Source organism: Nomascus leucogenys, chromosome 13, assembly GCF_006542625.1.
Source record: "Nomascus leucogenys isolate Asia chromosome 13, Asia_NLE_v1, whole genome shotgun sequence".
In the NCBI taxonomy this organism is placed as follows: Eukaryota; Metazoa; Chordata; class Mammalia; order Primates; family Hylobatidae; genus Nomascus; species Nomascus leucogenys.
The window spans coordinates 30,866,603-30,891,696 of NC_044393.1; the positions used below are offsets into that span (position 1 = coordinate 30,866,603).

General features: G+C 51.1%; 1 protein-coding gene and 1 pseudogene across 1 annotated transcript; one reads left to right on the plus strand and one right to left on the minus strand.

Annotated features, from left to right (window-relative positions):
• The first annotated feature begins 5,774 nt into the window (after positions 1–5,774).
• Positions 5,775–6,464, plus strand: LOC100593489 (annotated as a pseudogene).
• A 3,429-nt stretch (positions 6,465–9,893) lies between these two features.
• BPIFB6 (BPI fold containing family B member 6) lies at positions 9,894–24,340 on the minus strand. The gene is made up of 15 exons (XM_030826560.1): positions 24,244–24,340; positions 22,890–22,989; positions 21,682–21,786; positions 21,064–21,213; positions 20,832–20,895; positions 20,304–20,364; positions 19,440–19,531; positions 18,261–18,437; positions 17,042–17,095; positions 14,416–14,589; positions 13,624–13,691; positions 11,927–11,972; positions 11,064–11,127; positions 10,575–10,651; positions 9,894–9,926 (listed from the first exon to the last, which is right to left on the minus strand). The coding sequence occupies exons 1-15, from the start codon at positions 24,338–24,340 to the stop codon at positions 9,894–9,896; spliced, it is 1,362 nt and encodes a 453-aa protein (XP_030682420.1).
• Positions 24,341–25,094: the final 754 nt, after the last annotated feature.

The following is a 25,094-nucleotide window of genomic DNA, read 5'->3' on the forward strand; positions in this document are numbered from 1 at the left end:
TGGGCTTCAGGACAAGAGCAGGGCTGCCTCAGGCTGTCTTACCCTCGCTCCTGCAGCTCCACAAGGGGTAGGTGGGGGCTCCCGGCCTCCTGTCGGTTCCTCCACCCACCTGAGCTGAGGGGTGGCCCTTATATGCCCACGCAGCTCTGAGGACACAAAGGGGCCACAGCCGCCAGAAACCCGTCAATATGTCATGTCAGAAGCAAACTGCGGTTTTCCCCGAGGGCCTGGGCTAAGCCTTCCTCCTTGGAGGCGAGTAAGGGGACTGGGGTCGGTGCCCAGGAATGGGAGTGAAGGCGTGGGGGCTGCACAGGCAGCCACCTCCCTCAGAGCCAGGGGTGAGGTGTGGGGCCCTGCCACCTACCCATTCAGCCACCTATTGGGCTCCCTCCAAGCCTCCCCAAGAGCCATTCCAATGGCACAGAATCCACCTTGCCTACCACGCCCCTTCCCCTGCGAAGGCCTAGGGAGGGAAAGAAGGGACTTAAAGCTGCTGGGTCTTCTACCCTCCGCCACCCCCACCCCAGGCCTCACATGGAGAGGGCTATGGTCCTGGAGACAGGGACTCTGGGCACACTTGGGGGAGGGGTATCAACTCCATCCCGACCTCCCAAGGCTCAGTATCCCCAGAATTCCAGAGCTTTGTCCCCTTTCCAAGGCTGGTCCAGATGACAGCGATGAGAAATGCATCCATTCATTCACTCCACTGCAGGCATTTGTGAGGCACCCACTGTCTGCTAGATGCTGTGGAAATCGCTGTAAATAAAAGAGACAAACTCCCCTGCCCTGAAGGAGCCGACTAGTGGAAATGCAATGCAATTTAAAACTTTCTAGTAGCCACATTTTTTGAAAGGTAAAAAGAAACAGGTGAAATTAATTATAATAGTCTAGTTTATTTACCCCCACCAAATCCAAAATATTCTCATTTAACATATAACCAACAGAAAACTATGAATGGGGTACTTTACTTTTTTTTTTCTCATACTAAGTTTTCAAAATCTGCTTACAGCACACCAAGATTTGGATTTGTCACATTTCAGGCAATCGCCATGTGTGGCTATTGGCTGTCATATTGGACAGCACAGCTCTGAAAGGGACAAATAAGCACATAATACAGTAAGTCGGGGCTGGGCGTGGTGGCTCAAGCCTGTAATCCCAACTTTGGGAGGCCGAGGCAGGCAGATCACGAGGTCAGGAGTTCAAGACCAGCCTGACCAACATTGTGAAACTCTGTCTCTACTAAAAATACAAAAATTAGCTGGGCGTGGTGGCAGGTGCCTGTAGTCCCAGCTATTTGGGAGGCTGAGAGAGGAGAATGGCGTGAACCCGGGAGGCGGAGCTTGCAGTGAGCCGAGATCACACTCCAGCCTGGGTGACAGTGAGGGACTCTGTCTCAAAATAAATCAATAAATAAATAATATACATATATATATATACACACACACACACACACACATTAGCCAGGCTTGGTGGCGCACACTTGTAATCCCAGCTACTTGGGAAGCTGAGGCAGGAAAATCACTTGAACCTGGGAGGCGAAGGTTGCAATGAGCCGAGATTGCCTCACTGCACTCCAGCCTGGGCGACAGAGTGAGACTCCATCTCAAAACAAATACAGTAAGCTGGAAGCTAACGACAAAAATAAAGCAGGGAAGGGGCTCGGGAGTGTGGGGAGTGGGTGCCATTTTCAATAGAGTGGTCAGGGAAGGCCTCATATTGGAGCAGGGGTGACTTTTGACCGGAAGGAGAAGAGGGAAGGAGTCAGATGGCTGTCTGGGAAGAGCCTGCTGACCAGAGGGACCCCCACACAAAGGCCTAGGGTGGTGTTCTAGGAACAGCAGGGGGGCCATGTGATTGGAGGGGAGTGAGAGATAGGCGGCCAACAATGTGTGATGAAGCCCTGGAAGCCACTGTGTGGATTTACAGACTTTGGCTTTCATTGGCAGTTCTTCTGAAGGCACCAGCTCAGGCATCTCTTCCTCCAGAAAGCCTTCATGAGCTCCAAGCTGCATAAGGTATCACCTCTGAGCTCCCACAGTCCCCAGGGATTTCCTCTCTCAGAATCTGTGACATGCCAAGCTGTCACTGTGTCTGTGGCTCTGTGAGTCTGTGGGTCTGTCTCCTGAGTGGGGCCCTGAACCTCTGCCTGCTAAGATGGGGAAGAAGGATGGCATTTGCCTTGTTTACCTCAATCATCTGTAAAGCCCTCACCCTACAATGTTCATTCTGATGACTTTGGGCCCTGGACCAGGTTACTCAACCACACCATACTTTTTTAAAAGATAAACTTTTTACTAAAATCTAAACCATGTACACAAAAAGGGGCACAGATCACAAGTATACAGTGTGATGAATTTTTACAAATGGAGCCCTCTCAAAGCCCTCTTTGTGTCCCCTCCAAGTCACTGCCCGCCTGGGGGTGACCACTGTCCTGACTGCTAACTCAGTGCTGAGTCCAGCGTGTTCCTGGGGGTCACTAAGTGCAACTGCAGTGTGCTTTATTTGCGTGGCTTCCTCGCTCCCATTGTGTGAGGCAGTGACTCGGTCTTCTTTGCTGTGTACTACTTGATTGTGTGAATCCCCACAGTTTGTTTGTCCATTTTCCTGTCCAGAGGTGCCTGGGCTTTCCAGGTGTTGGCTATTATGAATGAAGCTGCTAGGAACAGTCTTGTTTGTGGACATTTTTTTTTTCTTTGAGACAGAGTCTTGCTCTGTCACCCAGGCTGGAGTGCAGTGGTGTGATCTCAGCTCACTGCAACCTCCACCTCCTGGGCTCAAGCATTTGTCCTGACTGAGCCTTCTGAGTAGCTGGGATTACAGGCATGCACCGCCACAGCTGGCTAATTTTTGTATTTTTCATAGAGATGGAATTTCACTATGTTGGCCAGGCTGGTCTTGAACTCGTGAGCTCAAGTGATCCTCCCACCTCAGCCTCCCAAAGTGCTGGGAATACAGGCGTGAGCCACCACCCAGCTTGGGCCTATGTTTTTATTCTTCATTTATGTTGGGTAAATAACAAGGAGCAGAATTGCTGGAGCACAGCATGCATGTGCATGTTTAGCCATACTCTCTATGGCTATGGTTCCCCCAAGCATTATGCCATTGCACGTGGTCACTGCTGCTACTCCACAGCCTCATCTGTGCTGGGTATCCCCAGTGTTTTTAAGGCATTTGTTTGAAGGAAGAGGAAAGAAAACTAACACCAGCATTCACTGAGCACATACCGTGTACAAGGCACCTGCTGTATGTGAGCACATCTAGTCACCACAAAGACCCAGTGAGATCAGTGCTGTTATTATTTCCTCCTCTTACACTCAAGGAGCCAAGTCTCAGCAAGGGTAAGCAGCTTGCCGGATGTCACACAGGAGTCCAGCCAGACCGTCTAACACTCGCTGTCTTAACCACTGCCCAGCCTAGCCTCTTGGAAGAGAGGAAAATGCTACCTAGTTGTTTCTGGCCTGCCTCGTCTCTCCTCCTCCTTCCTGATCCCCACCCCACAGGGGACTCTGACACATCCGTAAGCTCCCCAGGCATCCCCATATCCCCTCATGCACCAAAGCCAGGTCAGGGATTGGGCCTGCCCACGGGAAGGGATTCATTAAAATAGATATCTCTTGGCCTCACCTTTGGCAACCCTGATTCCACTGACAAACACCTAGGGGGATGTTTAACAAGCCCCCAAGGCAATATGATATGCAGCCCTTTTGAGATCCCTGGTGAGGGTGATGGGGAGCCAAGGAAAGGATTAGAGCAAGGGAGGGACTTGATGAGGAGAAATACCCCTAGGCATTAGTTGCTAGAGTAAAGGCTCTGGAGCCAAAATTTCTAGGTCCAAATTCTGGCTCTGTCACTCACAATTGAGTGACTTAACTCACAAAGCCACAGTTCTCTCATCTGCAAAATGGGCTCATATTAAAGGTGGCCCCCCTCACCTAATTGGTATGGCCATGAGGACAGCTATCCTAGAAATGAACTTTAAGGCATCAAGGGAGGGGGGCCAAGGGTGCAGATGGTGGTGAGATCCCTGGGAGGCCTCCCCATGCTACTCGAGCTGAGAGTGGGCTGAGAAGGGAGAAAGCAAGGTAGGTGGGTACTGGCATGAATACAGGTGTGGGGAACATTGTGTGGTCTCCATTTTCCCAGGGTGAGGTTGTCTGGCAGGTGCTGGCGGGTCAATAGCCATGGGCCCAGAATTGAAGACCTCACTCTGCTCTTTTCTGACTCTGTGGCCTTGAGCCGCACTTTCTTGAAAGAAGTACACTGCATTCCACTGCTGAGTGTGGTGTGAAGGAGCGAGGAAGAGACTTGGACTCAGGAAGATAGGGTTCAAGTCCAGCTCCACGTGTGCCATGTGCCCTTGGGCAGGTCACTTCATCTTTCTGGGCCTCTACTTTCTTATCTGGGATTGGAGGAGTCTGGGAGGTGAGCAGTGCCCAGCAGACCTCCTATCACTGCCTCCCCAGGGAGTGGGGTCATGGAGTAGGGCTCCCTTGCCAGTCCAGCCCCCATTTTCTGCTCAGGGTGAATCTGGAGGAACTGACCACTCAAAGACTGTTGACATCACATTAGAGGTCAGAGCATACAACCCCTTCCTTACTGTAAAGATGAGTAAACTGAGGTTAAGAGAGGAGCTGTGGCTTATTCAAGGCCACACAGTACCCAAGGCCTGGCAAGAAGCCAGGCCTTCAAACCCTAACAGCTTGTGCCTTGGTTTCCCCATCAGCACACTAAGCCTGGAGAGGGTGGCAGCAAGGCTTTAGGTAGCCATAAGTGTGCTGTGGGAACATCTAAGGGGGGGTTGGGGGCAGAGGGGCATCTTTGGCATGCTCAGGGCCAGGCATCAGCAGCCCATGGATTACCCCAGCATCTGAACCTGCCAGGCCTCCCTCAAGGCTGCCATTGTCCCAGAGCTGGGGAGATGATGAGTGACGGGATTAGAGCTCATAGTGAAGGACAAGGGAACGGCCCTGGCATCTGGGACGGGGCAAGAGGGGCCCTCCCTCCTCTGTGGCATGGGCCTGGGCCAGGCTGGGACAGGGTTTACCTGCCAGGGCCCCATGGCTAGGGGAGCACTGGCCTGATCAGGCCTCTGGCTACACCACACCACCCACAGACACATGCATGTGCCCAGACACAGACCCACTCACAAAGATGCCCCCAATCTCCCACATCCAGAGCCTCACCCCGGGGAGACAGACATTCTGACACACACACACACACACACACACACGCCAACAGACATATGGACACACATAGCCACCACCCCCATAATTTCCAGGGCTGGGGCACCAGCTGATCATAGGAGGCCCCGATTACATTTTTCTCCCCATAGTTAAAGTTTTTTTTTTTTTTTTGATGGAGTCTCGCTCTGTCACTCAGGCTGGAGTGGTGGTGTGATCTCAGTTCACTGCAGCCTCCACCTCCCAGGTTCAAGTGATTCTCCTGCCTCAGCCTCCAGAGTAGCTGAGACTACAGGTGTGCACCACCACACCCAACCAATTTTTGTATTTTTAGTAGAGACGGAGTTTCACCATGTTGGCCAGGATGGTCTCCATCTCCTCATGATCCACCCACCCTTGGCCTCCCAAAGTGCTGGGATTACAGGTGTGAGCCATTGCACCCAGTCTAGATTTTTAAAAAAGACATTAAGCAAGTGACACTGATTTGTGGGCTCCACTTAGAAGTCCTTTGCAGGAACCCACAGTGGGTGTGCAGGGCTGGCGGGTGCATGCGCACCTCCTGGTTGCCCCAATGCAGCCCAAGGCAGAGGCATCATGGCTGTACCCCTGCGGCCCACCACCCACCTCCTCTTTGACGTGGATGGCCTGCTTCTGGACACTGAAAGGCTCTGTTCAGTGGTGTATCAAGACATATGTAATCGCTATGAAAAGGAATACACCAGGGATGTGAAGTCCCTGGCCATGGGTAAGAAGGCATTGGAGGTGGCGCAGGTGGTCATGGAGGTCCTGCAGCCCCTGGTGGTGTCCAAGGAAGAGCTGTTGGAAGAAAGCCAAGTCAGGCTGAGGGATGTGTTCCCCACCCGCGGCGCTCATGCCAGGGGGCTGAGAAACTCATCCTCCACCTTTGGAAACACAACATCCCCTTTGCCGTGGCCACCAGCTCACAGTCCGCATCCTTCGAGGTGAAGATAAGCAGGCACAAGAACTCTTCAGCCTGTTGCATCCCATCGTGCTGGGAGATGACCCGAAGTGAAGAGTGGCAAGCCCGACCCTGCCATATTCCTGACTTGTGCCAGGAGGTTCTCTCCGCCTCCTCCTGTGGAGGAGTGCCTTGTCTTTGAAGATGCACCCAACGGGATGGAGGCAGCCCTGGCTGCCAGGATGCAGGTGGTCATGGTTCCAGATGGAAACTTGAGCCAAGACCTGACCAGAAAGGCCACCCTGGTGCTGAGTTCCCTGCAGGACTTCCAGCCCCAGCTGTTTGGTTTGCCCCACTATGAGTGAGAGGGAGTCTACATGGTGGTCCTCCCAGGCCACTCTCATGGTCAACACTACTGGGGGAAAGAGAGAGGAAGTTGATAACTCCCACATTGCCCCCTACATCACTAGTGATTTTAGCCTCCTGAAGTCTGCCTTTTCATCTGTGTTGCCTTGACCCACTCTCTAAAGTATTGATAAGACGTAACTTGACAGTTGAGAGAAAACAAAGTAGCCCAGAACAAAGATCAAACTTGAATTACCATCTAAAAAATCAAACGGATGTAGCATATGATAAAGTGAATGTACATGCATACATATATATTAATATGCATGTAGGCATTATATATAGTATGCATATATATGTAAAATATATGATTTTCCTAAGACAAAATAATTATATTTGTCCTAAGACAAAATAAAATTATATTTGTGTTTGTTTCCTTTTTATTTTAGTTTTTCTGAATACTGCCTGGGAAATGTAAACTATCCATATATGTATACACTTTATGTGTGTATGTGTGTATATATATATACACACATACACATATATTTCTGTCATATACCGCTTCCTCTTCTTGGTGTTAATGTTAACATTGGATAGAACTGATAAAGTGAGATGGTAGTTCTATCTGATTTACAAATAAACCTGAGTGGGAAAGCCATGTTTTTGATGAGCACTAAGAAATAATTTTCCTTATCAACTAGCATTAAAGTTATTTTGTTACCTCAAAATATCTCTGGATCTTTACTCATTGCCTGACTCTGAGCCGTATCATCAATAGTGTATTTTTCAGCTACTCTTCAACTCTGGAAGCTATAGATGAACCATAGGAATGCATGTGAAGGGCAGAACAAGCCTCTGGCAAATTCGTTTCCACATCCCTGATGGCTTGTGTACGTGTCTGCACTTTGAATTCTCTTTCAAGCCAGATGCAACATCTTACTGTTTCCTTCACAAATTGATTTAGTTTAATCTTTTGACAGAATTTTTTTTTAAAAAGAATACATTTAAGATGTATTTTAACTTGATTACATGTAAACATAATTTATGTAAAAAATGAGTCAGTTTAAAGAATAGCATCAGTGTGAATCCCAGGAGAGGCACTGGGGACAGATATGGCAAATGTCAGGGAGCTGATCCTCACACGAATGAAAGACATAGAAACACCCTTGGCACAGACTATGTGCAAGTGAACATGGGAACACAGACACACACAGACACGGATGGACACCAGGGGCCTTTCACACACAAACCTCCACTCTTGGCCCTGCCTCTGCACAGACCCTCCCACCAGGTCGCTCATCCACAGGCTGTTTATACAGTGAACTGGTTCAGGGCCACGTAGTTACCTGCCCACACACCAACACAAAAACACTTGTACACATCTCTCTGACTCAAAAACCCACCTGTGGCTAACATTTGTTGAGCACTTACTCTGTGCCAGACACTGTACTAAGCACCTTTTAAGATTTCACTCATGCGATCCTCACAACGACTCTGCTGAAGTTGGTCCTGAGGTTTATCGGGGGAACCAGCCCCCAATATTTCAATGTAGGTTCTTTTCTATTTTCCCTAAGTAAAAGAGAAAGAGTACAAAAGAAAGCAATTTTACAGCTGGGTCTCCAGGGGTGACATCACATGTTGGCAGCTTCCATGATGTCCCCGAGCTGCAAAACCAGCAAGTTTTTATTAGCAATTTTCAAAGGGGAGGGAGTGTATGAATAGGTTGTTGGGTCACAGAGATCACATGCTTCAATGGCAATAAAATATCACAAGACAAATGAGGGCAGAGCAAGATCACAAGGCCAGGGCAAAATTAGAATTACTAATGAGGTTCCATGTTCCACTGGACACACATTGTCATTGATAAACATCTTAACAGGAAACAGGGTTCAAGAGCAGACAATCGGTCTGACTAGAATTTCTCCATGCTGGAATTTCCCAATCCTAACAAGCCTGGGGGCGCTGCAGGAGACCAGGGCGTATTTCATCCCTTATCTACAACTGCATAAGATAGACACTCCCAGAGTGGCCATTTTAGAGACCTCCCCCTGGGAATGCATTCGTTTTTCCAGGGTTATTCCTTGCCGAGAAAAGAACTCAGTGATATTTCTCCTATTCGCTTTCTGAAAGAAGAGAAATATGACTCTGTTCTTCCTGGCCCAGCAGGCAGTCAGACTTTATGGTTATCTCCCTTGTTCCCTGAAAATCACTGTTATCCTGTTCTTTTCCGGGTTCCCAGATTTCATATTGTTCAAATACACATGCTTTACAAACAACTTGTGCAGATAACACAATCATCACAGGGTCCTGAGGCAACATACATCCTCAGCTTACGAAGATGACAGGATTAAGAGATTAAAGTAAAGACAGGCATAGGAAATTATGACTATTGATTGGGGAAGTGATAAATGTCCATGAAATCTTCACAACTTATGTTCAGAGATTGCAGTAAAGACAGGCATGAGAAATTATAAAAGTATTAATTTGGGGTACTAACAAATGTCCATGAAATCTTCAGAATTTATGTTCTTCTGCCATGGCTTCAGCCGGTCCCCTCCTTTTGGGTTCCCTGACTTCCCGCAACAGAGGTTGGTACTGCCATCATTCTCATTTTACAGGTGAGGAAACTAAGGCTCAGATTGGTGATGTGACTTGCCCAGGACACACAGCAAAGAGGAGGCAGAGGAAGGATTTGAACCCAGGCAAGCTGGCTTCACAGCCCAAATTCCAATCCCAGCTCTGCCTCCTGACTTGCCAGGTGGCTTAAGCCAGTCATTCCACCTCTCTGAGCCTCAATCTCATCAGTGAAATGGGGACCTTTCTCACCCCTGTCAACTGCTGTGAGGATTAAAGAAGGTGACACAGGGAAGGCTCCTGGGGTAACAGGTTCCAAGTGAATACAGCCATCCTCAAGTTGCCAGGATTTTGCACATGGCTAAGGTGGGAAGAGCTTTGCCACTTGCTAAACTGTATGACTTTGGACAAGGGAGTTGGCCACCCTGTGCCTCAATTTCCTCATCTGTAAGGTGGGGATAACACTTGCCCTCCACCCATAGAGTTATTGTGTAGATTAAATGAGATGGTACAAGTAAAGCCCTGGGCATGGCATTGAGCAGGTACTCAATATGTGCCCAAGAACTCCCCCAAGCTGTGACCAGCTGCCCTCCAGATTCCAAGCTGGTCTTAGACCCCAAAACCTACCAAAAGGAAAGAATCACCACACACAGATTTGTCACTTAAAAAAATAAAGAGACCGAAGCATCAGATATTTGTAAGAGCCTTTCTCCTGTTTATTGGCAAGGCTCCAGCCTGGGCCTGACCCATTCACTCCTTGTCAAAGTGACCAGTGGTAGGGGGCCAGGCCCACTTGGCTCCAATCAGGGGGTGTCCTCCATGGGGTGCAGGTGGTTGGTGGTAAGCAGGCAGCTGGCAGGGGAGTTCTGCCATGGTCAGCCCAGCTTCAAGTCCAGCATCAGGACATTCTGGCAAAAGGCAAAGGGGTAGAAGAGCAATGACCAGGGAGCACTTAGGCCCAGGGATGGAATGGAACTGGACCCCTTGTCAGGAAATGGAAACCAGTGTGGTGTTTAAGCAAAGGTTGAAGTAGACTTGCCTTGTGACCCTGGAGAGGTCCCTTTACCTCTCTTACCTTCAATTTTCTCAACTGTTAAGTGAGGACAAGCACCCCCACTTCCCAGAGTAGAGAGATCAGATAAGAAAAATGTACATTTACCACTCCAAGCTCAAAGGCTGGCATGCAATACAAAGCTAATATTTATTGAGCACTTACTATGTGCCTTTAGGTAAATGATCTTAGTGAAGCATAATAACAGCTCTATGAGGACAATATCTGTATTATCATCTCCATTTTATGCACCGTAGAAAGGAGACACAGACAGAGGTGAAGTAATTGGCCCAAGGGGGCGGAACAAGAGAGTAGCAGAGTCCAAGTATCCTTCTATGGAATCCCTGGTCAAGGAGGGTTCTAGGTTCTGAGGGGCAGGATTATACTGATGGCCACCTGCCCTCCCAGGCTCTACCCCTTCCAGTTTGAGAGAGGTAGGCTCTTGCTCATCACTCATTGGCTGACAGTGTTGATTGACATGACCTCCCCCAGCCCCTCCTCTCACCTCCACTATGTCCAGCTCAGCCAGGTTGTAATTCATGGCCAGAAAGTCTGGGAGTGGGAGCCCCACTTGGAGCATATCTGAGAAATAGAGTAAGAGTCATATCAGCCTGACTGCTGTGCAATTGATTAAGGAGTGGCAGACTGGGGTAGGGATAGTGGGAAATAGTGCAGTGATTGATTCATGATGCCTGCCAGCTGTGCCAGCAAAGAGCTAATATGCCTGATTTGTGATGTATTTACATCCCAGGTCAAGATGTGGGGTTATGATATGGGGTCAAGTGTCAGAGCCCAAATTGTGGGAGAGGCATTTGTCTTCAGACAGGTGACATTAAGACTATATTCACTTCAAAGATACAGCAATTATCTTCCACTCCCTTTTATCTTCCCCCATCTGGGCCCAGTGATAGGGCTTTGAGACCACCCAGGTGGCATCCCTTATTGCTTAAAGTGCTTCTTGGCACCATAGTCCAAAGCCTTTTGGAGCCCTCACCATTGACGATTGGGATGTAGGCTTCTTCGAGATAGCTGGTGATGAAGCCAGTTAATTCCTTCTCCTGGAGAGAAGAAAGAGAAAACATCCACATTCCATTCAGTCCAATACCATTCAACAGATCTTTTCAGCCCTCTCTGGCTAGGCCTGGGGACCACAGAAGTGAATATTAGACATCAAATGGTTTGTCCAGCTGGCATCAAAACTGGGCCTGGCCTTGGCTCTATTTGGACTGTAGACCCGTGTCCTTCACCTCTGCTTAGTACCTATTACATGTGGGGCTTTGGGCCATGGTGCAGGAACAGGAAAACTCATGAGACAAGAGGTGGCTCTGTGGACCCCACTTCTGATCCTACAGAAACTCAGTAGTTTGCTGAGTCACTCACTTACCACCGCTCTATTGCTGAGTTTCCCCATCTTTGAAAGTGAACTATAATCACACCTGCTCCCAGGGTTTCCATGAGGATTAAAAGAGTTTGGATAAAGCACATGATCGCAGAGTAAGTGGTGGTGGTGTTGGCACCTTCTGGGGTCAGGTTCTGTGTTGGGCCCTGAAGCTACAGAAACTAATAAAAATAACAGTTTGGCCAACCAAGGTCAACCCACGCTGCCACTGTTCATGACAATGTTTTTAAAACCAATCCAGGGAGATGTCCAGATTCTATCCAGAAAAGGAAACAGGGATTCAGAGAGGCTAAGGGAGTTTCCTAAGCTCACATGGCAAGTCAGGTGCGCCACGCCTCACAGTGGCCTTGCTCTGTTCATCTGCCTCCATTTCAGGGCCTCTGCCCTGCAGTTCTGAAGGAGAATAGGCCCAGTCTTGTCCTCATGCCGGACCAGGCAAGAGCACTTGGGACACTTACATTGAAGTTGCCAATCGATGAGGACTTCCGGGACAAGCTCAGTAATCTGTGGGGGAGTGGGGAAGCAAGCCAGGTGGGGAGGGGAAAGAACGGTCAGAACCAGTGGCTCTGGCCCTGGAGAAGGGGGTTCCAAGCACCCCAACATCTCCCTGATGCAGGAGTCCCCTCCACAGTCTTCAGAGCAGGTGTTCCTGAGTCTGCTTGCCTGCTACCTATGATGGGACACTCGCCACCCTTCGTTACAGCACATGATTTCTCAAAGCTCATATCACTAGACTGGTCCTGACTCTTCCCTCTGGGACCCCCATTCGTGTTTATTGCTCCTGCCAAAGGCCAGCTATGCAGAGGTTTACAGCCCAACTGGGCAGTCTCAGATCCTTGCAGGACACAGAACAGGAGCCCTTCCCACGGCCCCCTCCTCTGCACAGCCTCCAGGAGGCACTAACATATGTTGCCACCAGAACAGGCCATGTGATGGCCATCTGGTGGCTCTGCTCATCTATTCTCTATTCCAGTAACACATCCTCCATTTTCCAACTCTGATTCCAAGTCATTCAGATGGGCTGAACCCAAAGTCCCTCGGGTGAGTCTATGACCCAGAAGCTGCCTGAGAATTTAGTCAACAAAGTGGGTAGCAAAGTCAAGAGGAGGACGGAGATAGATTCTCAAGGAGTTCATTTGTGTGCCTGGATCCAACCACACCTGAAGGCAGAACTACCCCTAAAGTTAGGCCAGGCACGGTGGCTCACACCTGTAATCCCAGCACTTTGGGAGGCTGAGGCGGGCGGATCATGAGGTCAGAAAATCGAGACCATCCTGGCTAACAGGGTGAAACTCCATCTCTACTAAAAATACAAAAAATTAGCCAGGCGTGGTGGCAGACGCCTGTAGTCTCAGCTACTCTGGAGGTTGAGGCAGGAGAATGGCATGAACCCGGGAGGTGGAGCTTGCAGTGAGCTGAGATTGCACCACTGCACTTCAGCCTGGGCAACAGAGCGAGACACTGTCTCAAAAAAAAAAAAAAAAAAAGAGCTACCCCTAAAATTTTCAATTATATGAGCCAAGGATTCCCTTTGGGGCTTAAGCCAGTTAAAGTTGGAATTCTCTCTCTTGCAACTGAAAGAATCCTGACATAATTAATCCTGACATGATTCATTATTAAGGCAAGTACAAGAATTAATAGGGACCGAATGTTAAGCTGTTTGTAGTACCCTCCTCCCAAAGTATAAGAATGAAATAGGGTGATGAATACAATGTATGCAGCCAGTGCCTCACATATAGAGAGAGCTCCATAAATAAATGTTAGCTGCCATTAGTATAAGGAAAGGCTTTGTGGAGGAGGTGGCATTTGAGCTGGACTCTGACTCTCAGGTGACATTGGAATGGCATGGGTAAAGGCTTATTAATGGAAAAGGGGGCATGGGCCCATGACCAGATTCACTGTAAAAGACCTAGGGGAAGAGTGAGAGTAGAGGTGGAAGAACTTGAGAAGGGCCTTGAGTACCAGGCTAAGATTTGAGAAAAGATTATGCAGACAATAGGGAGCCACTGAAGGTTCTAGATCAGGAAGAGTAACTAGAGCAGCCTGGTAGTTGGGGGTGTGCTGGGTGGATCAGCCCGGTAGTGTGGGGTGTACTGGAGCAGAAGGCCAAATGTGAAGGTAACAGGGATGCCAGCATAGGGCAGCAGGGTCCTACCTGTCCAAAGAGGTGGCCATCTGCAGCCTGTTCTCTTGCACTGAGTACTGGACTTTCAGATTCAAGTGCTGGCATGGTGGGGAGGAAGCAGGGAGAAGGCAGTGAGTTCCCCAAAATCAGGGCTGGCAAAGCCAGAGACCACCACCCTCCCAGCACCACCACCATTGCCAAGACAAAGCAGGGGATCATCTCTCTGCCCATCCTCAGGAACTGATCCCAGCCATCTCCCCATAGCCCCAGCCCAGGCTTCTCATCCCTCCTTGTCCTGAGCCAGGGCTGCATCCCCCAAAATACCTGGCACTGTCAGTAGGTCCCTGCACACATCATACTATTGATACAGGCGTTTGCACATGCTGGAACCTCTGCCTGGGGTGTCCTCTGTCCCCAGTCTCCCTGGTAAGACTCTCTGTCCCCACCCCTTCTCTGGCAAGCTCCTGTTCAACCTTCAAAACATAGCTCAGCTATCACCTCCTCTTGGAAGCCCTTTGTGATTTCCCCAAATTGGATTTGGGATCTCCCTAGGCACCCATAGTCCCTTCAGTGCACCCTTCACTGCCTTTGTAGTTGCTGAAGAATGTTGGAGGGAGGAAAGAGAAAGGAAGGACTAAGCCACTGACCCTCCATTTTCTGGGCTTTCCAGCCATTCAAAGGTTCAGTAGCAGAGCCAAGGATCAGATATAATCAATATTAACTGATCCCTCTGATCCATGACTTGGCTATCAACTAAAAATCCCATCCTCCAGCCTTGAATATCCAAGAGGTTGGGAATAAATGGGGAACGATTTCCCTCACCACTTCTAGGAGAAAGAGTGACATTGGAGCCTTGCCCCGCCGCCGAGCCGCGAACATCTCCAGGGTGCTGTGGAGGTGTAGCAGGCTCTTGCCTGTCTTCATAGTGACCTTGGGAGGCTTCTTTATCTTGATCTGGGTCATCAAGGGCTTTGACTTTGGATAAGCTACAGCCACCTACAGAAACGAGAACACTTCACTCAGGGCCAGTCCTTAGACTGGTGGCTTCAGTTGAAATAAGGGGTCCCTCTCTGCCCAGCCACCCATCGTCTGGGAAGTGAGGAGCGCCTCTGCCCGGCCACCCATCGTCTGGGAAGTGAGGAGCGCCTCTCCCCGGCCGCCCTGTCTTGGAATTGAGGAGCACCTCTGCCCGACCGCCCCATCTGGGAAGTGAGGAGCGCCTCTGCCCGGCCACCCATCGTCTGGGAAGTGAGGAGCGCCTCTGCCCGGCCACCCATCGTCTGGGAAGTGAGGAGCGCCTCTGCCCGGCCGCCCCGTCCAGGAAGAAGTGAGGAGCGCCTCTGCCCGTCCCCCTCGTCTGGGAAGTGAGGAGTGCCTCTGCCCGGCCACCCCGTCTGGGAAGAAGTGAGGAGCGCCTCTGCCTGGCCGCCCCATCTGGGAAGAAGTGAGGAGCGCCTCTGCCTGGCCGCCCCGTCCGGGAAGAAGTGAGGAGTGCCTCTTCCCGGCCGCCCCGTCCGGGAAGAAGTGAGGAGCGCCTCTGCCCGGCCACCCCATCTGGGAAGTGAGGAGCGCCTCTGCCCGGCCGCCCCGTCTGGGAAGTGAGGAGCGCCTCTGCCCGGCCGCCCCGTCTGGGAAGTGAGGAGCGCCTCTGCCCGGCCACCCATCGTCTGGGAAGTGAGGGGCGCCTCTGCCCGGCCACCCATCGTCTGGGAAGTGAGGAGCGCCTCTGCCCGGCCACCCATCGTCTGGGAAGTGAGGAGCGCCTCTGCCCGGCCACCCATCGTCTGGGAAGTGAGGAGCGCCTCTGCCCGGCCACCCATCGTCTGGGAAGTGAGGCGCGCCTCTGCCCGGCCACCCATCGTCTGGGGAGTGAGGAGCGCCTCTGCCCGGCCGCCCCGTCCGGGAAGAAGTGAGGAGCGCCTCTGCCCGGCCGCCCCGTCCGGGAAGAAGTGAGGAGTGCCTCTTCCCGGCCGCCCCGTCCGGGAAGAAGTGAGGAGCGCCTCTGCCCGGCCACCCCGTCTGGGAAGTGAGGAGCGCCTCTGCCCGGCCGCCCCGTCTGGGAAGTGAGGAGCGCCTCTGCCCGGCCGCCCCGTCTGGGAAGTGAGGAGCGCCTCTGCCCGGCCGCCCCGTCTGGGAAGTGAGGAGCGCCTCTGCCCGGCCACCCCGTCTGGGAAGTGAGGAGCGCCTCTGCCCGGCCACCCATCGTCTGGGAAGTGAGGGGCGCCTCTGCCCGGCCACCCATCGTCTGGGAAGTGAGGAGCGCCTCTGCCCGGCCACCCATCGTCTGGGAAGTGAGGAGCGCCTCTGCCCGGCCACCCATCGTCTGGGAAGTGAGGAGCGCCTCTGCCCGGCCACCCATCGTCTGGGAAGTGAGGCGCGCCTCTGCCCGGCCACCCATCGTCTGGGGAGTGAGGAGCGCCTCTGCCCGGCCGCCCCGTCTGGGAAGAAGTGAGGAGCGTCTCTGCCCGGCCGCCCCGTCTGGGAAGAAATGAGGAGCACCTCTGCCCGGCCGCCCCATCTGGGAAGAAGTGAGGAGTGTCTCTGCCTGGCCGCCCGGTCTGGGATGTGGGGAGCGCCTCTGCCCGACCGCCCCGTCTGGGAGGTATATCACGGAGGCCAGAAGCAATCTGGGGGCTGGACGTGGTGGCTCACGCCTGTGGTCCCGGCACTCTGGGGGGCCGAGGCGGGTTGATCACTTCGGGCTAGGAGTTCGAGACCAGTCTGGCCAACATGGCGAAGCATATGAAAAATGCAACAGACAAACCAACCAACCAACTCAGTGACAACAGGGCAGGTCTATCCTGGAGTCATACTCTAATTTTTTCTATTTTCCTCCCTTTCTGATCCTTTATCCTACTTTCTTTTTCTTCTTCTTCCTTCTCCTTCTTCGTCAAATAGAGGATTGAGTTATTATTACTGATCCATATAAAGTCCCTCTCTCATTTATTTTGATTCCCACTCCCCATTTCTATTCCCCGTCTTCCCATGTGCAGCCTTCCTGGTATGTTTGATACGCATCTTTTTGTTTGTATGTATTTTTAGAAAAGGTTTATTGTTTTTGTGTGCAAAAAAATTAATAAAAAAATAAAAAAAATCAAAAAATAAATAAATAAATAAAAAAGAAATAAGGGGTCCCTCAAGACATAGCTGATTTCTACGTTGGACACAGGAAGTACAACATGCAAAGGCCAGGATGTGTCTATCAGGAAATAAAAGAAACAAAATACACAATTTGGCTATTCTCTATTGGACAGAAAGTACAATGCACAAAAGTAGAGCTGTTTCTATGTTGGACCCAAAAAGTACTTTATGAAGAAGAAAAGATGTTTCAGCATTGGACAAGGAATATGTGGCATGAAAAGCTGTCTCCCAAGTCCCACTGCAGGACAGACTGGAGGACAATAGGGCAGGACCGGGAGCAGTGGTGATGGGGAGGTGGGGCACTCACTTCAGGAATGAAGCCAGCCAGTGTCTCGGTGGTTTGTGGGGGCAGCTCACCAATCTACAAAATAAAAGTCAAGGTTAGGGTTGCTGGAGTCCTCCCTAGCCCATCCTAACAAACATCTCCACTGACTTAATAAGTTGTACCCTTTGAGGCTCCCTTCATCACAATACTTACACTCTGAGTTTAACTAAATATTGTGCTTTCTGGGCAGCCCAGGTGATGACTTACACATTGCAATGCTCATAACTCTTAGCACAAGGTCAAATGCTAAGAAAATGTTGTTGGATGAAAAAGCAGAAAGATAGATGGGAGAATGGGTAGATGTGAGGGGTAAAGGGGATGGGTAGACATATTTGGAGATAGATAGACAGATGGATGGGGAAATGGATAAACAGAGGAGTGGGTAAATGGGTGGGAGGATGATGAATGGATGGATGGGTAGGTGGAAATCTAGGGAAGAATACATGGATGGATGATGTGTGGACGGAAAGATGGGTGGGTGGATGAATGAAAGGAATGGTGGATAGGAGGATGAGTGGATGGGAAGATGGTGGAGTAGAACGATAAATGGATGGGAAAATGGATGAATGGACTGATGGATGGGAGGATGGATGGAAAGGTACATGGATGAATGGTAAACAGATGGTTGGGAAGATGAATGGATAGGTCAGTGGGGAATGAATGGACATGTGGGTGGATGGTTGGATGGATGGATGGCTGAATGAGTGGATGAGTAGGAGGATGGATAAAAGAAAGTTGGGTGGATGTAGTGGTGTTTGGGTAGTAAACAGCAGGTGCATACATTCATTCATTCCACAGTATCAGACTTTGTAGTAGGTGTTATGTGGATGATATGAAGGGATGGATGGATGCTAGTTGGAAAGATAGAACCTACGGCATGAACACATGACAGCTAGAAAGATGGGTGGGTGGGTGATGCTTGGATAAAAGGAAGGTGGATGGATAGCCAAGACATTAGAGATGTAGGTTGATAAATGGTTGGTTGTATGGACAGTTGGATGTACAGATGAGTAGACGGTAGTTACATGGACAGAGGATGGTGGATAGTGAGATGAACTGCTGAGAGATACTCAAATCAGTCCTGCATCTTCCAGTCCTAGTGTTGTCCACAAGGCCAGGATAATTTTCATGATAGAAAAACTGGCAGGGACTGCATTGTAATGGACAGAGGCAGATGGAAATGGGGAACTGGACAGCTCACCATCGTATCCTGGACATTCACATGAAAGGACTTCTGCAGAAGGGCAAGCTCTGCGGAGAGGAGGGTGGCTGGGAGCAGCAGCTGCGACGAGCCTTTGGCATAACCTTCAGGGAATGCGAGGGCCTCCCTGGCATCAGCAAACTTGATGGTTTTGCCCTTTTGCTGCTGCACCACAGGCTATGGGGCAGCGGGAGGGAGACACTCAGCTTTGGCTGAGAGGGATGGTGGCCAGGAGTGTCTCAGTACTCCAGGCAAATGGGGCTCCAGCCAAACCCAAAGTCAGCAAATCATTAAATGTTATTAATAGGGCCAACTCTTCCAGTGTACAGATGGGTAGACTGAGGCCTGGGAGGATAAGGGAGTCAGTCACTAAACCACCAGCACTTTCTCCTAGCACTGCTTTAGTAGCCTCAGTTGCTCTGAGTGGTTGGAGCCTTCATTTATTCAGAACATGATTTCTGCCTTGTTCTCAAGAGAAAGAGGCAGGCAGAAATCGACACGAGGCGTGTCAAGAATCCTGCTGGAGGAAGACTTCACAGAGAGTTGACATCTTGGCATTTTATTTCACGTTCCTGGAAGATGCATCTTACCTCTTCATCTGGAGCTCTGAAGATCTGGGTGAGGGCCCATCTCTGACACCAACTGCTGGATCCTAGCCCAGCCCTACCCTCCCCCAGGGTCTCAACGTTCCCATCTGTAAAATGGCAGGGTACAACTGGGTGAGGATGAGGTGGGGGTGGTGGGGAATGCTGTGCCCAAGATCTTAGGAGGCCAGGTAATGGAGCTGGTGAGGGATGTGGGGTCTCTTCCCTGCCTTGTGCTGTCTTGCTGTGTGGCCTTGGGTAGGTCACTACTCCTGCCTGTGCCTGGACCTCCTCAGCCATTCACTGGGGACAATATTTGCTTCACTCACTAGGAGAAGCAAACAGCCTAGCGGGGAACATGAGTGTGAAGTCAGCAGCCCCAGAAGCCAGCTGGGGCACTGAAGGTTCACGTTTAGAACAGAAAGAGGGAGAGGCCCAGGGTCCACAAACACCCACATGGCATTGGCCTCCAGGGCTTGAGGGGCCTCCCTCCCTCCACAGCCCTAGTCCAGCCACCTGTCCTGGCAGAAGCAGCACCCACTACCCAGACCAATGAGCCTAAGACCCCAGGTCCCAGGTGGCCCCAGGTGCTTACACTGAAGTCCAGTTGGATGTAGCTGGCTGTGGTGGCTGGTGTGGACCTCAGGACATATTTGATGGTGCCCATCTGGCCCATGGGCATGGGGTCTGTGTGAAAAGGAGGTTCCACTCAAAGAGGCACCAACCCCAGGAACAGCCCAGAGAAGCTGGCACCAGCCAGCTGCTACCTGCGCCTGGCCCTCCATGTGACTCAAGGCAATTTGCTTAGCACCTCTGGGCCTCTGTAACTTCATCTGTAGAATAGAGGCCATGGTTCCTGGCCTGGAAAATCACATCACTCGGCCAGCACAGAGCTTGAGAGTTCACCAAAGGCCATCACTGCTTGGCCCTTGCAACAGACTGGCATGGTCAGGATTATCAGCTCTATTTCACAGCTAAGCAGACCGAGGCTAAGAAGAGTGAAGCGACTTTTCCCATTCCACACTGCTGGGGGCATGAATGAGTTTTCTTCAGTTCCAGTCACTGAGGTTTCCTCTCTCCCACATTGGGACCCAAAATGGGACCCCAAAATGATGGAGGCAGTATATCCCCTCAGCAAAGGCGATTCAGGCATTACCACCATCTGGATTACTACATAGGCATGAGGCTTGTGGATGAGTAAAGAAGGGCTGCTGTCTTTGGAGTCTTGTGGGGTTCGGGATGCAATATTGAATAGGGAGATGAGAGAAAAGGAACCCAGATTCCCTGGGGACTTCAGGCTTCCCATCGGGACAGTGGGGAGATGAACATCATGACCTCAAGCCTCCTCTAGTCCCAAGGCTGGTCTGGAAGCAGGCACTAGGATGGGGAATGGGACATCAAAGTCCATCTATCCTGATTTCCCTAGGTAGGGGCAAGGTGTGGGTAGGGCTACACTCACCACTGAGGTTGGTCCACTTCCTGTTCACATACATCTGGACTGCATCGATGGCGGGACACATCTGGAAGCAGAGAAGGCACTGAGCTGACAGGGTCCCTGCATAGAGAGCCTCCACACAGCTGAATGGTACTCCATGGGCCATCCCAAGAGCCCCGGTGGGACAGGGACTGGGGAGAAAACTGAGGTCCCAAGTCCCACAGAAAGTCAATGGCAGAGCCCGGACTAGAGTCCAGATCTGTTGACCAAATCAAAGTCTGCAAAAATTAGCAGGGATTCTTTCCCTGGGACTGGACATCAAAGCACGGTTGGCAAGCTGTGCATGCAGGCTGTCATTTTCTCCTCCTCTGTTCATGGCAGACATCACTAGATGATTGTGGCACTTTCTTCCACAGAGCCAGCCACAGTCTCAGAACCCTTCCCAGCCACTATCAGCCAATCAGGGTCGGCACCCAACATGAAATGCATTTGCCAGCCCTGGCCTAAGCAGTCCCAGCAACAAGGGGTGGAGGCTTTCTCTGGGCCACTCACCAGCCCAGGGAGGACCTTGTGCAGGGTGCTGTCCAGGAACTTGTTGACCACCTTGGGGAGAATGCTAGATGGACACAGGCACTGAGGATAGGTGGGCAGGTGCACCAGTGCAGGAATTTAGGCACAGGACATGAAGGGGCATGGTTAAGGAGGTTCCATGGCTCAGGAAGTGATATGCTGGGGGGCATAGCAATATGGACCGGCCTTCCTCCCCAGCCACAGAGCCCCTCACTTGCTAGGCAGGTTAGTCTTCACATTGACCAGGATGACCTCACAGCCCTCACTCTTGAACACGGGGAGGCCTGTCTCCTCATCCCACAGAAGCCAGTTGGTGGCTGTGATGTTCAGGGCCACGATAATCTCCATGTTCCCTCCCATGAAGCTGGAGGACAGAGCAGACGGGCACCATGGGCATCTCTGCCATGGTGTCCACTCTCCCTGCCTTCTCTTTGCTCACAATCTGAGCAGCTGAGAGGGAGAAAGGGTAGGAGACAACCCCTACAAGACAGAAAAGGGGATGGGACCTACCCCAGGTCACACAACCAGCTTTTCTCCCTCCCTCCTTGTTTTGGTGAACCCCTACACATCCTTTAAAATCTGCTTTGCTGTCATTGCCTCCCCAAAACCTTTTCTGACCCCCACCACTGCTCAATGCTTCATCTGTCCTAGATCAGTCACTCAGTCTGTGATTGTGCTTAGGTCTGGTTCCTGACAAAGGTAGGGACCAAGTCTACATCATCCCAGATTACAACACTCAGATGGTACACAGTAGGCACTCAATAAATGTGCATGTAAGGATGAGACAGGAAGGCCGTTCTCCTCCCCGCTGCCCCTCCCCTGCCACACTCACCTCTTGCCAGTGATGGTCATGCCTGTGGACACACATTGGAAGATGCCCACTCCAGGTACAAAGTTCAGTGTGATGACGGGCAGCTGGACATCCTTCACCTTCAAACTGGGAAGGGACAGGCAGCCACACCAATAAGATCTGAGCAGGCAAGACCCAGGACCTCCACCCACTTCTCCACCACTTTACTGGGAGGCCTTTCGATAACCCCAGCCCCCTAGCCCATGTCATGGGGGTAAGCCTGCCTCATGGGGCCATTATGAAATGCAAACAAAAGGCTGGACATGAGTCAATTTGTATACAGAAAGCACTCATTATATGGGAGGTGGGACACATGGCTGACTCTGTGTGACCTTGGGCTGTGTCATTTCCTTATGTGGGCCTCAATTTCCCCATCAACAAAATGGGAGGCTTGCTTAGATCGGGGTTTCTCAAAAGTGGCACTATCCACATTTTGGACAGGATAATTCTTTGTCATGAGGCTGATTTGTGCATTATTGGATGTCTAATAGCATCTCTGACCTCAGCCCACTAGATGTCAGTAGCATTCCCCCAGTCCCCGCAACTTGTGACAACGAAAAATGTCTCTGGACATTGCCAAATGTCTTCTTGGAGGCAAAATCACCCCTGTTTGAGAATCACCAGCTGAGATCCAGGGTAACAAAAGATGTGGCACACATACCCCCACTTGCCCATCCTGAGCTCTTGGCAGACATTGCTAGTTGATCACAGTCCTAGTTCCTGCCGAGTGCGGATAGTGCCTCAGAGCCCTCCCAAGTGCATTGTTTCAGGCAGCCCCTACTGATCAATCTCATATGGCACTGGCAGAGGAACCAATTCCCTCTTGTCATTAGATGATTGTTGATGCCTTTCCAGCTCTACCATTTGAGGATGTTTTCATTAATTTCACATACATTCAGTGAGCTCATGTTGCATGCAGAGTTGAAATTTGACTTTCCAACCTCATTTCCTCCTCAAAATGACCCTGCTCACTACAAAGCAGAAACTGTCCCCAGTGAATGGCTGAGGAGGTCAAGGCACAGGCAGGAGTAGTGACCCACCCAAGGCCACACAGCAAGACAGCACAAGGCAGGGAAGAGACCCCACATCCCTCACCGGCTCCATTACCTGGCCTCCTAAGATCTTAGGCACAGCATTCCCCATCACCCTCTGCCCTAACCACCACCCTCCAGCTCCCCTCCCCCACTCACTTGGCGATGCCCTTGATAGGTTTCATCCCTGGCTGTTTCTTGCCTGCCTCAGCTGCCATCTTCTCCAGGATATGACTCTCATCCATGGCGCTCTGGACCTCTGGAGTGGAGACACTTAGCTGGAGAGATTATCCCTGGGCCAATCACTCAGGTATCCCAGGCCACTCAGAGTCACTGTGCCCCACCCTGGGCTGGACGATGGCAGAGACCCAGAGATGAGTCCCACAGCACCCCAGCCTAATAAGGGAAGATGGAGTCACCAGCAATGACAGTAACAAGCTGTAGGAGCTGCACGAGGGTTTAGGCAGGAAGAGAAGAGCTGGGGAAGGCTTCCAGGAGGAGGTGACAGATCAGTTGGTCCTTGAAAGGGGAATGGTAATTTTCAGTAGGAAGCAAAGGGATAAAAGGTATCAGTCTGGGCAGAGGGCACAGCAAGTGCAAAGGTGGGTGGGAGAGAAGGTGGCACAGTTGGGGGAAGAGGATAGATTCAGCATGGACGGAGGGTGAGGACAGACATGACAAAGAAACTGGAGCAGTTTGCAGGGGGCATGAAGTGAAGCTCTTGAACCCTAGGGTACTGACTTTATCCTGTGGACCAGCCACTCCCAAGCCTAGGTGATTAGGGGACTCCTCTGGGGACTTGAATGCAGATTTTGGGCCTGAAGCAGAGAAATTCTGATTCCCCAAACCTAGAGGCCCCAACCCCAAGTAACACCCCGTCAGAAACACCTCCATTATGGTCACAAGCTAATTCCAGAGAGGGGACAAACACTGAGTTGGTAGAACAGTCATTAGCCTTTTGTACCTGGATGTGACTCAGTTTCCCTTGCGCTAGTGGAGTGGGGGATGGAGGTGGAAAACACATTTTACTAAGGTCTCCTTCAAGAGATTTTAATCTCACATTTTATTCTATCCTGCTAGGGACAGACTGGTCACCCTATTTTACATTTCTTTACATTTCACCTTTACAGATGAGCAAACAGCAACATAGAGAGGCCAAGTAACTTGCCTGAGGTCACACAGCAGGTTGTTGCTGGGATTTGACCCTTGTCTGTCACTCCCATAGCCCACTTGTGGCTAAAACCCCTGCCATCAGGGCCAAGGAGAGACTCCAAAGGAGCAGGATTTTCAGCTCTGCCTCTAACTTGCCAGGGGAGCATGGGAAAATCATCCCATTTTCTCTGGTCCTTGGTTTCTCCCCTCTGTAAAGTGGGAGAATAATAATAACACTTGCTTATAAATTTACTCGGAGCTCACAGGATGCTCCAGGATGTGCAACCAAGAGCAGTGGCTACCTACCACCTACCCCAAGCACCACCTCCCAGCCGCACGCCCGGGCCCACAAGCTCACCGCGGTTCATGATGTCCATGCCCAACCGCAGCAGTGCCCCAGGGTCAGCTCGTGCGCCGGTCAGTAGGCTGCAGAGCGCCAGGAACAGGATCCGCAGCATGGCGCCACCTGTGCCAAGGGGCCTGAATTGGGTGCAGCCCACCAGAACCTGGTTCCCTTGGGGACCTCCTGTCTCAGAGCAGATTGAACCCCCTGGATGTTTCTGGGGTCCAAGAGCCTTTGGACTCAAGCCAGTTCAGCAAACATGAGCACTGCCTTCTCCCAAGGGATTGAGGAACCCCCAGATTAAACACAGGGCCTCGAGCCACCCCCAGGTGGCTCGTTTCCCTCTGTAAGCCTCAGTTTCCTCATGGGCATGATGTGTTCTGACCAGCCTGCAAGATGGGGTTGGAGGAAGGTTCAACTGCAGTTTTTCATGGGTTCAAGGGCAGCTCAATGCTGGAGCCACAGAGAGAATTCCAGACCTTCCTTGAGTCCCACACTGCACTGTGGGAGTGGGGAGTCCGGTGTCCCCACCTTGACCCTACAGCGAGTGGCCCTTCCCACCTCTTCCAGCTCAGCTCACTTCCATGTGGAACTCAGAAAGCTCAACTCTGAGCCCTGAAAGGCCTCTTGAGACATCGCCTAACCGATAGAGAAACTGAGGCACAGACATTAGGTCTCCTGGCATAAGGACCTCCCACCCCAGACCTTTTCAGGTTCCCAGGAAAGCCCTACCCCACCCTGGGCCCATAGAAATCCTTCCCTCTTACTTACCAAGACCTGAAACTCTCCCAACCAAGGGCCAAGTGTATATTTCAGTTTTGAGCTTTGGCTGAAAAGAATGAAGGCAGGGCCCATGGTAGCAGGGCCTG